The sequence below is a fragment of the Sphaeramia orbicularis genome, chromosome 11 (genome assembly GCF_902148855.1).
Source record: "Sphaeramia orbicularis chromosome 11, fSphaOr1.1, whole genome shotgun sequence".
Taxonomy (NCBI): Eukaryota; Metazoa; Chordata; class Actinopteri; order Kurtiformes; family Apogonidae; genus Sphaeramia; species Sphaeramia orbicularis.
In genome coordinates this window covers 41,140,692-41,153,782 of record NC_043967.1, presented here as the reverse complement: position 1 = coordinate 41,153,782, position 13,091 = coordinate 41,140,692, and the positions used below count along the sequence as shown (strand labels likewise).

Genomic DNA, 13,091 nt, shown 5'->3' with positions numbered 1-13,091 from the left:
TAAAATGTTACAATTATAAGATAAAAGTCAAAATTGTGAGATAAACCGTCATAATTTTAAGATAAGATGTCATAATAATAGATAAAAAGCTGAAATTATGTGATAAAAAGACATAATTTGGAGATAAAAAGTTGAAATTATGAGATAAAAAGTCATAATTGGGAGATAAAAAGCTACAATTATAAGATAAAAGTCAAAATTATGAGATAAAACATCATAATTTTAAGATAAGATGTCATAATAGATAAAGAGATGAAATTATGAGATAAAAAGTCATAATTAGGAGATAAAAAGTTGAAATTATGAGATGAAACATAATTTGGAGATAAAATGTCATAATAATAATAATAATAAGATAAACAGTCAAAATTATGACATAAAATGTCATAATTATAAGATAAAAGGTCAAAATTATGTGATAAAACGTCATAATTTTGAGATAAAATGTCATAATTATAATATAAAAAGTCGAAATTATGAGGTAAAAAGTCATAATCATGAGATAAAAAGTTGAAATTATGAGATAAAATGTCATAATTTTGAGATAAAATGTCATAATAATAAGATAAAAAGTCAAAATTATGACATAAAACGTCTTAATTTTAAGATAAAATGTCATAATTATAAGATAAAAGTTGAAATTAAGAGGTAAAAAGATAAAATGTCATAATTATAAGATAAAAAGTCAAAATTATGAGATAAAACGTCTTAATTTTAAGATAAAATGTCATAATTATAAGATAAAAAAATCTAAATTATGAGATAAAAAGATAAAATGTCATAATTATGAGATACAATTGTATAAGATGAGGTTGTATTTTACTGTGGAAGACTGAAGTGATTAGCACAAGTTTAGAAGTGAATATCAAAATAAAACATTTAGTCATTCAGCTTGTCAAAACATTTGTTAAACAAATTGTAGATGATTTTCATTGAACAGAAAGGTGATGAAAATTTGCCATCTCTATTTATTTTATTTTATTTCTTGGTTTATTTAATAGGGACCATGCATATTTATGAACATTGCTGTATTAGTAAAAATAATTACTTTTCATCTACAGTCCCTAGCCATATCTGAAATATAATTCAAGATCTCAGACAAGTGTTGTGGAATTAAAAGTAAAGTATTTACCTCTGAGATGAGATGTTATTTTTTCAGGGGTGCAAAAAACAAAAAACAAAACCTAATCTGGCATCTCTAGATAGTTGCATGTGTTTTAATGTAATCAAATTTATATAATATGATTTATAACTTATGATTTATTTAACTAGAACAAAGCAAATAATTAAACTAACTAAAAAAGATGGTTTGGCCTTAGCCTGAAGTCAAAACAGTATAAAATACAGCGATTTAACTAAGAAGCTGCTAAATTTTTACCAGTTCCCTTTAAGGTTTCCTGATATAATCTCTGTTTATTAAATTATAAACGGATGCAAATTTTCAAACAGTTTCTAAATAAAAACCCCTCAAATTGTTAATCATGACCAGAAATAACGAGCTCTATTAAACCTTATTTTCAGATTTATTAATGAATTAAAAGTTTATTTATCGTAATTTCTGAAATATGTCCTTATCAGTCATGTTTTATTGTATGTTAATAAATACATTCTTCAAGATCACAAGAGATGTAATTTTGCCATATGAGCACTCTGTTTTACCAAATCACCGTGTTTTGAATTATTCAGTTAACATAACTACATGAAATAAACTAGAATGACACTATAACGACAATGGGACTTGCAAAATAGTGTCAGCAAATGTCCTCATGTGAGTGACTGAAAAAAATATTAAAGTGGTTTTGTTAAACACTTTTCTAAGCACAATAAACAATAGTGTCTGTAGTATATGATAAAGGTGGATTGCACCTTAGTGCTTTTGTTTAAGTACAGTAGTTAATAAGTGTTCAGAGAACGCAAACCTCCGCCAAGCACCCCGAACGGTGTGCAAGTGTGGATCGACTATTTCTTTTTAAATTAAACAGTTTGAAAGTTGTTCCATCCAGCAGAAAAATTGCAGTCAAACATGATATTAAATTTTTATAGGTTTGAAATTCGCCTCCCTGGGGAGGTGTTCCAGGCATGTTCCACTGGGAGGAGGCCTTGTGGAAGACCCAGGACACGCTGGAGAGACTACGTCTCTCGGCTGGCCTGGGAACGCCTCGGGGTCCCCCCGGAAGAGCTGGAGGAGGTGTCTGGGGAGAGGGAAGTCTGGGCATCCCTGCTTAGAATGTTACCTCCGCAACCCGGCCCTGGATAAAGCAGAAGATAATGGATGGATGGATGGATGGATGGAAGGTTTGAAATTTTTATTATAGTTATAGTTTGATTGAATGAAAAGATTTGAACTATAGGTCTTCAGTACAGGGGGTCTGTAGTTTGTTTTTTATTTATTTTATTTATAGAATTTTAATTTTAAGACAAGGTAATATTTCACGAATTGCATTTTTTATGATTTTTTTTGAAAATAGTGCATAAAAATAACAAAAGTCAACAGAGCGTAACGGAAGAGAAATGGAGCGGAACGATATTTCGTACAAAGTTGAAGCTTGGTACCAGTCATGTGTATGTCAAATTATATTAAATTCCAATCAATATTTGTTGAGTTGTAATGAAAAATGTGTTGTAAATGGGATTTTCAATGTTAAATGTAAATGTCCACAGAGTCCACATTCCTCAGTGACTGTGGACAATTTTGTGCCAGATACAAGATATTGTTATAAGCTACGGGTGTATCAAATTGGAGGCTAATTGGAGTTGTGTTGAATTTTTTATGAATTTTCGAAAATTGCTCAATGATGAGAGATAGGAAAATTGTAGATTTTGTGACCTTGCTGTGACCTTGAACTGTGGCTTACTTGGCCCAAAATTTAATGGGTTCGTCCCAGGGCCTAGGCCTATCTGTGGGTAAAATTTGGTAAAGGTGGTTGGAATAGTTTTCCTGTAAAGTTGCTAACAAACCTACAAACAAACACACAAACAAAGCAAAGTGATCACAATACCTCCTGGTGGAGGTAATAAGTAAGTACAACTGAAAGTAATCATCAGGAGTAACAGAGTAAAACATAGTGATGAAAGACAGAAGACTTTTGTCAAATTTATAGATTTTATTTGCCATTTCTGACACAGATTACAGTTTACTATTCCAGTTGATCATGTAAATTATTTTCTTTTATACAGTAGCAGTGGCATGAAAATAAATATACATTAAAAAATATAAAACATAAATGTAATGCTTCCAAATATGGAAGAAATGTATTCAGAACTGTGTGTTGTCTTATGTTTATGTTTTTTCAGCAGGCATGAAAAATGTACTGACTGTTTACCTTATCTTAAAATGATGGGGCTCAATGGGGCAAAACATAATTTGACTGAAGATACTTTAATGTCATTGAATTATTCATTAAAATGGAATTTAAATGACAACTTCCATTTCTTAAAGTGTTAAAAATGATCATTATTCTTAAAGAGTCATCAAGGGTTTATTGCACTTTACAGAACCATATCACACAGTAGGGTAGTGACAGGAACACTATCGCCTGCTCCACCTAGTGGTTCTTTATAATGAAGCACTTTTTTTTTTTCTGAATATGTATAGGTCTTGAAAAGGGACGAAAAGGTTCAGGGAAAACAGATATGTACAGTATATATGGATCAGGCCGCCTTGGACAGGCACGAGACATTCACAGTTCTTCTCTACATGATGCATAAATACAAAAACCTTCAACAATAATAATAATAATAATAATAGATCAAAGTCTGATGTTTGCAGTAAAACCGCAATCACTTTAAATTAAAAGAAGACTGATATACAGTATGTGTGCTATTACTGATGCAGGCCTGTTATTGCTGGTTGAAGTCGCATCCTCTTGATCAATAAGAGAAGTCTTTAAGCAGATACTGGCATCACTGGGTGATAATGACAAAGGAAATATACAGTAATCTTTTAAGATCTATTTATATATATATACTAGTAAACATATTTAAATGATTTATAATATATGCAGAACTTTCTTAAAAGTAAACTGTGAATGTTTGGAGTTATTAAAACAATGAAAACCATTTGGTTTTACAGTAAATGTTTTTTTGTTGTTGTTGTTTTTTAACACAGTACAGTAAAACTTTGATCTTCAGTTTATGAGGACAAACTGGTCAGGAAAAAAGTGTTTGCGTTAAAGCATGCCACAGTTAACTGTTTGGTCCACTAGACATGTACAATATTGAAAAGTCCAAAGTGGAGATCTGATGAATTTAGAAGTTGTAGTTGTCTAATCCCATGTAGCTGATGCAGAATGTTTCACTTTTCTTGACCCTTGTTTCCTCGAGTGCAACTGGAGCGTTGACATGAAAACAAAATGTGCGTCGGAAAACAGTTTAAACACAAGCAGAGACAAGTAATGAAGGCATCACCATGAACGGCTAGAGCCTTGGTCAAAAGTCTGATCAAGTCCAGTGGTTTTTGTGGTTTTGATAAAGCCGGCTCTTGCCAATGGTGCTGCTGCTGCCGTCTGAACTGCCTTTTGAACCTCAGGCACTTCTCTTTCTTCATGTCACGTCACCGGTACATGTGATGTTTTCTGACCCCGGAGTACAGAATGCATCCATACTTGGCACGCATATGTTAAGTTTTTTGGATGGTTGAGGCAGAAAAAGTAGAACCAGTGATGCTGTAACATGAGAGTCCCCGTCTGTACACGAGTCATGCACAAGACCCCCCCTCCAACTCCCATCCCCGCCCCCACCGACCCCTCCTAGATGTCCACGTTGTCAGTTAGATCCTCTTTTCAGGGCGTGTAAAGTCCCAGCCTGCTCTGGTGTCAAAACGAGTCACTTCAGAGCATTTTGGAGATGTTGGCGTTCACATGAAGGAGTGTTCGGCTGGAGGCCCGTAGGAGAAGCCGGGGAAGGCGCCGGCCGCCTCCTTGACGCTGCTCGTCACATGCAGGGTGTCGGTGCACAGCGATGAGGACACGGGGAGGTGGGTGAACTCTGGGTCGAAGTGTCGCAGGTCTGTGGGGCCGGTCTGTGAAACCAGAATGAGGAAAGTATTAGACATGGCATCGGAGGTTAAGGATAGACCTGCTAATTGCCAGTAATCACAAGAACTGAATATGTAACCCAAAATTTTGTTGAAATCCCTATGAGCTTAAAATGACATTTTAGGGAGCTACTTGTAGAATTTCCTGTTAAGTGAATTGAAAATTAAGTCAATGATGAATAAAAGAAGTCAAATTTCAGTCCAAATACTACTCCCAGTTTAGCTGCACGACCAAAATATGTATCTTTTTACTATTTAAGTTGTGCAAATATGGCTTCTCAATCCATGTATCATTCGTTCATTCGTTTTTCAATTTAAAACCAATTATCAAAAAAACAAAAAGACCACTCATTTTTTTGTTTTTCATTTTCAAAACCACAATGAAAAACGGATAACGGTTTGTTTTTCCATTTCCCAATTTTGTCCTCAAATGAAAAATGGAAATAACAGAAAACAAACATTTCATCCGATTTTGCTATTTTCAATATAGTTCAGTTGTCTGACCCGGAAGTAGTCATTACTAGGGAAAAAAATAAACAAAGGAAATTTTCCGAATTAACGAGATACTGTTTTAAAAAAAATTAAAAAAAATTAAAAAAATTAAATTCGGCTCTGTTTTTCTGAATTAATTAATTCAGAAAAACAGAGGCAAATTTATTTTTTTCTGTGAATGCAATACACTTCCGTATGTATCAAACAGCTGCTTAATTATAGCAAAATATTCCTCCAGTCTGGCTATGATTCCGTTTGTTTATTTTTTCCCTAGTAATGACTACTTCCGGGTCAGACAACTGAACTATATTGAAAATAGTTAAATCGGATGAAATGGTCGTTATCCGTTTTTTCCATTTTTCATTTGAGCACAAAATTGGGAAATGGAAAAACAAACCGTTTTCAGTTTTTCATTCTGGTTTTGAAAATGAAAGGATAATTTTTGGTTTTAAATTGAAAAACGAATGAACGAATGATACATGGATTCTCCTCCTGCTTTAATTTCTGTTATCTACCTGTAACCTCTACATACTTCAAACTAGAACAAGTCTTTTCAATGCATATAGGCTTCAGCCTCTTAAATGTGGCTTTCTTAATCAACCATAAAGTCAAGTGAATATCATTAGGCTTTTAATTGTATGTATTTTTATTTATTAATTTATTATCAGGGACAATGCAGTGAAACATAGTGGGCATATAGAACATTTGATGTTCTGCACAGAGAGTATATAACATTTAGCTATTTTGCAACTCCCATCCCTGCTGGGTTTGATAAAAGAAAACTTTAGAGATGTCACCTTGGTCTCTAGAGACTTGAAATGACATTTTATGAACTGTAATTAATTAGATTAATCAATAATTGCACTAATCCATTAATTGCAGCTTTATATGGTTGTTAACTGAACTGAATAACATTATTTAGACTAAAACTGAATGTGAAAATCATTAGTTGTCGTCATGTGAACTCACCACTGAGGGGACAAATGGAGGTGTGATCTTTTTGGCCATCAGGTCGTCCCAGTTAATTGGAGAAAAGAAGGAGTGGTACTTGAGTTCGAGCTGGAGGGAAACAGAAGTATTGGATAAAGCAAACTGGTTGCAAAAAAAAAAAAAGCTTTCCTTCATTTATATCACAGGTGTCAAACATGCGGCCCGGAAGCCAAAGGGTTCAATCTGGCCTGCAGGATGAATTTGTGAAATGCAAAAATTAGACTGAAGATATTAACAATCAGTGGTGTCAAAATCATTTTAATTCAGGTTCCACATACAGACACATACAGTCCAATTAGATTTCAAGTGGGTCAGACCAGTAAAATATTATCATGATAACCTATAAATAATGACAACCCCAAATTTCTCTCTTTTTTTGGTGTAAAAAAGTAAAATTACATGAAAATGTTTAGAAAATGTGAATAACCTGAAAAAAAATATAAACAAATGGAAATGTCTTAAGAAAAGTAAATGCAATTTTACCAATATTCTGCCTGTTACTAAAGGTTTTTTACGATTGTAATGCACATGTGTAAATGATAAACTGATAAACCGAGGCAGAATATTGTTAAAATTGCACTTGTTTTTCTTAAGACAATTCAAGTTGTTCATGCTATTCAGATTTTTAAGGAAACTTTGTAGATGTAAACCTGATCATAATGTAATTTTACTTTTTTCACTGTTATCATCTTACCGGTTTGGCCCACATGAGATCATATTGGGCTGAATGTGGCCCCTGAACTAAAATGAGTTTGACACCCCTGATTTACATGTCCATCAGCTATGTGCACTTACAAAGTCATCCTTCACTCCCAGCCTCTTGGTTCGGTCCTTCTGAAGGAGACCCTCGAGTAGTTCTCTGCCTGCGTTCGACACATTGGGCTTGAGAACAGGAGCCTTGTGGAGGATGTTGTTGTACATCTCAGCTGTGTTGCGGCTGTAGAACGGGGGCTATGAAAGAAAACAGGCAAGAAAAAAGTCAGATTGATTGCTATTTAGATAAACAGGAGTTTTCATTTGCATTGCAGCAGCTGATTGTCCTTACAAGTCCATAGAGCATCTCGTAGAGCACAGATCCCAGACACCACCAGTCGACGGTGCGGTCGTACGCCTGCTTCTGCAGAACCTCCGGAGCAAGATACTGTGGAGACATAACCAAGAAGTTATCAACCCATGTCCTAAATAGGGATGCAACAATTACACTGGTCTGCAAGGAGAATGCTTCCAGAATAAAAGTAATGAAATTTTACCACATGAGAGTCACTGATTAAGAAAAATCAAGTCAAAAATGCTGGTTGGCTGAACTTTCCAAGATACAGCCTTGGGTCAAAATATGAAATTCAAGAATTAATGAGAGAATGGGTTTAACTCAAAAGGAATATTTGTCTCAGAGCTACAAGATCTACTTCAAAACACTGTCTGCACATTAGCATACATTCACTTTACAGGTTCTATTTAGTGGAAGAGTTGTAAAACTATTATATAAATGTACATAAACCAATATATATGTGTAATAACACTTAATCATATACCTTGAAAACATCAGCAAACCAGCACTTTTGTCATTTATTTTCCAATTCATCTTATTAAAATACGTAACATTTAGCACATTTAATCTCTGAAGCAAATCATTTCTAAAAAATTGTAGACCAGTGTTACCGGTATAACGATAAACCGCGGTAAAATTGCAGACGGTTAGTATTACCATTTAAATTCTAATTATCGTGATATCCGTGCTTGATTACCGCACTATTAGGGGAAAAAACCCTATGTAAAGATCTGCTTTTATGTCATATATTTGAGTATGGTTTTAATTTATTACAATTTTAATTTTATATACCTAATATTTGAAACCAATGTTCACTTTTAAAGTCTTTGAAAAGGTTCGTTAAGCATCTTTGTGTTATTTATGCAATAAATTATATACATTTTTCAAATCGGATTTTATATTTACCTCCGCCAAGGAGGTTATGTTTTTGCCAGGGTTTGTTTGTCTCTTTGTCTGTCCGTTAGTGTGCAATATAACTCAAAAAGTTATGGACAGATTTTGATGAAATTTTCAGGGTTTGTTGGAAATGGGATAAGGAAGAAATGATTAAATTTTGGTGGTGATCGGGGGTGGGGGGGCCCACGGGGGGGGCCACTGATCAGCCTTGGTGGAGGTCTGCGCTCTCCGAGTGCTTCTAGTTTTTTTGTGTTTTCTGGTCTTTTATGTTGATATATATAAAAAAAAAAATAGATGGGATAGGTGAAGTTGTGCTGAAAAAAAGATACCAAACATGGGTATAGTAAACATTTGTTTATATAGTATATAAAGGCAAAATCAAAAGTATGGAAAAATGGCCAAAATAGGCTCAGACCATTAAGGCCAACAGAAGGTACATCGTGCCTATTATTTATTTTTTGTTTGTTTTTCAAAATACAACTTGGTTAAATTATTTCAGTGTGGGCATAAGTACTTTTTGAACATTTTGAGTACAATTTCAACAATACCTTGATAATAATGATAACTGTGATCATTCTGGTCACAATAACCATGATATGAAATTTCCATATCGTTACATCCCTAGTCCTAAACTTATTCCAGCCTCAGTGTGGTTTAAACAGGTTTAAGTAATTCGAAACGTATGAGGATGTGGATTATAGGCTACCTCAGGTGTCCCGCAGAAGGTTGTTGTAGTGCCGTTCGCCTCTAGACCTTCTTTGCAGAGTCCAAAGTCTGTGAGGACAATGTGGCCTTGTGAGTCTAAGAGGATGTTCTCAGGCTTCAGATCCCTGTAAAGACCAAGACGTTAAGATTTATTACTCACATTCATTCTCAAACCATGACCTGTGACGTGTTTGAACCCATAGCAGATCATGCCTGCTTCTGTCCACTAGGGGGTGCTGTTGGATTACCTGTACACAATGTGGAGGGAGTGGAGGTAGCCAAGTGCACTTGCAATTTCAGCAGCGTAGAACCGAGCTCTGGGTTCCAGAAAGATCCTCTCTCTCTGAAGATGGTAGAACAACTGGAAACATAGCAGACAATATATGTTAACATCGACCTGAAATATATTTTACACAATATTCTGATGTGTTTGGGGTTTCTTAATGCTGTTAAATGTGGCGTACCTCTCCACCGTTTACATAATCGAGCACAAAGTACAGCTTGTCAGTCGTCTGAAACGAATAGTGCAGCCCAACCAGGAAGGGGTGTTTGATGTTCTTCATCAGCACACTTCGCTCAGCCATGATATGCTTTTGCTGAAGGGAAGATAAAACAAAAGGTTGCGTTTACATGGTGATTAATCATGACTTCTAGTGCAGTTTGAGTTAAAAGTACAACAAAAACAGAACTCTTAGGGTCTCACCTCTTTCTTCTTCAGGATGATTTTCTTCTGCAGGACTTTGACAGCGTAGTATTTGGTCGACTCTTTGTGTCGAGCGAGCAGAACCTGTCAAAGAGCGAACGTTTTCATCAGTGACATTATTCCAGCAGTGATGGAGATAAGAAAAGTTAAAGAGAAACATGGACTCACTTTTCCAAAGCTGCCTTTGCCGATGATTTTGAGGTAGTCAAAATCACAGGGTTTGATCCTAATGTGATGAGAGAAGACAGAAAGTTAGTTTTCATCACAGCTTGTGGTGTGAAGCGTATTTTTTTTTTTTTTGTAACAAAGCTGTAGAGGTTTTATGAGGATACTTACTGAGTCTCCTCAGCCAGTGAACTTCGTGAATGGAGAAACATCTAAAAGAGGAACAATACAGCAAATGGTTAATTTCATCATCATTCATTGTATCTGATCTTTAAGCATCAACTAATTTCTAATGAAAACATGCAATAAAATAAATAAAATCAGAAATTTAAGGTAAAATAATTGAAATAATCCCCATAAATACAACTTAAACAAAATTCTAAATCATATAAGTGACTTTTAAGAAGCGACTTGATGATGATTGGTGGTTTTTCAGTTGTAATCACGTCACTTTAAGGTTAGTAGACAGTTCCTGCTTACCGGACTTTCTGGAAGTTCATCATTTTCCACCTCCTCGTTTTGATTCTCATCAATCTTGAGGAAGTTGTTAACTTCAACACTAGAAAAGTAAACATCAAAGTAGGTCAGCTATTAGTCTTATTGTACTGTGGATGTTGAGGTTGAATAACACAATATGACAGTTCTTCACAACACAGTCTAGTCATTATAGTCATCCTTTTGGTCTCTTAGTGTTGTTATATCAGTGTCTTATAAACATTGCTTTCATTATTTAACAGTGCCTTCATGTACTGGCTCTGTAGTTAACACATAGAGAAGACAGTGACTGAAAAGCTGAATGAACAGGTGTGAATGGAGTGTGTGAATCCTCCAACAGGTCAACTTCAGGGCGACCTCATCAGCCTGTCGTCTGAGTAACCGCTTAAAGGGTCTGACCCATGCACGGCGGGAGGGGGTCAGGTGGCTGTACTGGACTCAAGAGGTTCAGCTCAGACATCATTTATATCCCGGTACATCTGTAGAGGACAGATGCAGAACCAGACCCTGATCCAAAGGCGTGTGAGCTCAGGACACGACGGTGTACTCGAGCCATGTCAGGTAATAATTGAATTAGGGGTTTATCTCGTCTAGGGAACAGAAGGGATTTGCCTGGGAGGTGATTATAGGCAGTGCAGAGGTTGTTATGGGCTCGTCATGAAAGACCTATTCTTACCCTGGCCTTCTTGGACTCAGATTATTCTTTCCACAGAATGTTCTGCCAAACTCATGCGTCGGATTGGATTGACCAACGCACAATGACCATCAACTAATGATGGAGAGTAAAGAGCTCAGAGTTAACTGATAGCCAGTGGATGCTGCTTGTGCCAAAATCTTATTTTAGAGGCAGTTTTCATTCCAAAGTTCCCATTTTCTCTCTTATGTAATTCTTTTTTTTTTTTTTTTTTTTTTTTTTTTTTTTTTAATGGTGATACTCACTGTTGGCAGATATGTGGGGTAGACACCAGCTTCTGGATGAAGTCATTCAACCCCATTTTTCTCTCCTTGATGAAAGCTGCAAATGGAGAGGAAACCATTTACGTCAGAGGAGGAAGCACCACACACATCAATCAGAACACTGAAGATTTTAGGTCTTCCATTAGAGGAGGGGGGGGGGGGGGGGAAGCAGAGATATGTTTTTAGCTTTAATCTGCGGGTTGAGATGTGCCAAATGTTCTGTTAGAGGATAGATTTGTGGGTTGTGCATAGACCTCTAATGCTGCGGGCTTATAGGTTATGCAACCACTTGGGTCAACCATTAAGATACCAACAGTGCTGCTGGTTGACAAAGAGGTTTCCATCCTTGACCCCATTTACAATAAGATTTTTTTTTTTCTTATAAGAATTTATTATTATTATTATTATTATTATTATTATTATTATTATTATTATTATTATAGTCTCTTCATTCATTATCACTCACAAATCAAGAATATCAAAAGTACTTTACAGTTAATTTCAGAGATGCTGTTATTATAAATCAATCATAGCTATATCTTATATTTGTTTATATATATATATATATATATATATATATATATATATATATATAACAGGTTTTCTGCTGTAATTTTTTTTTTTTCATTCATTGTGCTCACCGGTTAAAACGGCCACAATCCCCCTCATTTTGCAGTAAGTTAGATCGCACCCAGCTTCGGTCACAGCCATGTTGAGCGTCAAACAAGTATCCGTTAAAAAACACACACACAAAAAAAAAGCCCAGGAAATAAAACCAATAGATCCGTTCAGGGGCTCTGTGTTATGAATGTCCGGTCGCACGCGCAGAGCTCCTCCGAGACGCTCCGCTCTCAGATGCCGCTGCCCGCTCGAGCTGCCCTGCCGCTTCATATATATACAGGACACGTGGTACCGAGAAGGCGACACCCATTTTACATCACAGGCGTTACCGTGGCAACCAGCGGGGGCGTGACGTCACGGGATTCCGCTGCACCCATATTCTGCCTGCAGGAGGCTGGGGATGACGAGAGAGAGAGGAACCGCAGCGGAGGAGGAGGAGGAGGTGGTGGTGGGGGTGGTGTGATGGGACCCCCCTCCTCCTCCTCCTCCTCCTCCTCCTAACCTCCTCCTCTTCCTCCTCATCATCCTCCTCTTCATTTTATGTCAATGGAAAAGTCCACCCGTCTGTGCACACAAAGGGACTGTCTGTCGTTTAGGAAGACAGAAAAATAATGTGTGCATTTTGGTGTGGTGACTGAACTGGTGTTGGTGTTCGGCTGCAGGCTGTGCATTGTACATGAGGAGAAACCCCAACTGCTGCATTAGAAATAATATTACAGATTCAAGACGGTTTTTGTCATATGCAAAACAGAGCAGTCGCACCGTACAATGCCATTCTTGTCTGCCTTCAATCCCGAAGTGATAGAATAAAGGTAAAAAAAAAAAAAAAAAAAAAAAAAAAAGCATAGAATAGAAATATCTCTATTTGCAATTAATAGAATAAAGGTAAAAAAAAAAAAAAAAAAAAAAAAGAAGCATAGAATAGAAATATCTATGTTTGCAATTAACCCTTTCATGCATAGTGGTCACTACAGTGGACATAC

General features: G+C 36.0%; 1 protein-coding gene across 1 annotated transcript; it reads right to left on the bottom strand.

Moving 5' to 3' along the window:
• Nucleotides 1–3,291: 3,291 nt before the first annotated feature.
• Nucleotides 3,292–12,365, bottom strand: LOC115428946 (serine/threonine-protein kinase Sgk1). The gene is made up of 13 exons (XM_030148213.1): nt 12,129–12,365; nt 11,470–11,545; nt 10,516–10,594; nt 10,207–10,247; nt 10,039–10,096; nt 9,871–9,954; nt 9,632–9,763; nt 9,416–9,528; nt 9,169–9,292; nt 7,563–7,658; nt 7,313–7,468; nt 6,497–6,586; nt 3,292–5,020 (listed from the first exon to the last, which is right to left on the bottom strand). Exons 1-13 carry the CDS (start codon nt 12,196–12,198, stop codon nt 4,856–4,858), a joined length of 1,284 nt encoding a protein of 427 aa, XP_030004073.1. The 5' UTR covers nt 12,199–12,365; the 3' UTR covers nt 3,292–4,855.
• Between the last annotated feature and the right edge of the window lie 726 nt (nt 12,366–13,091).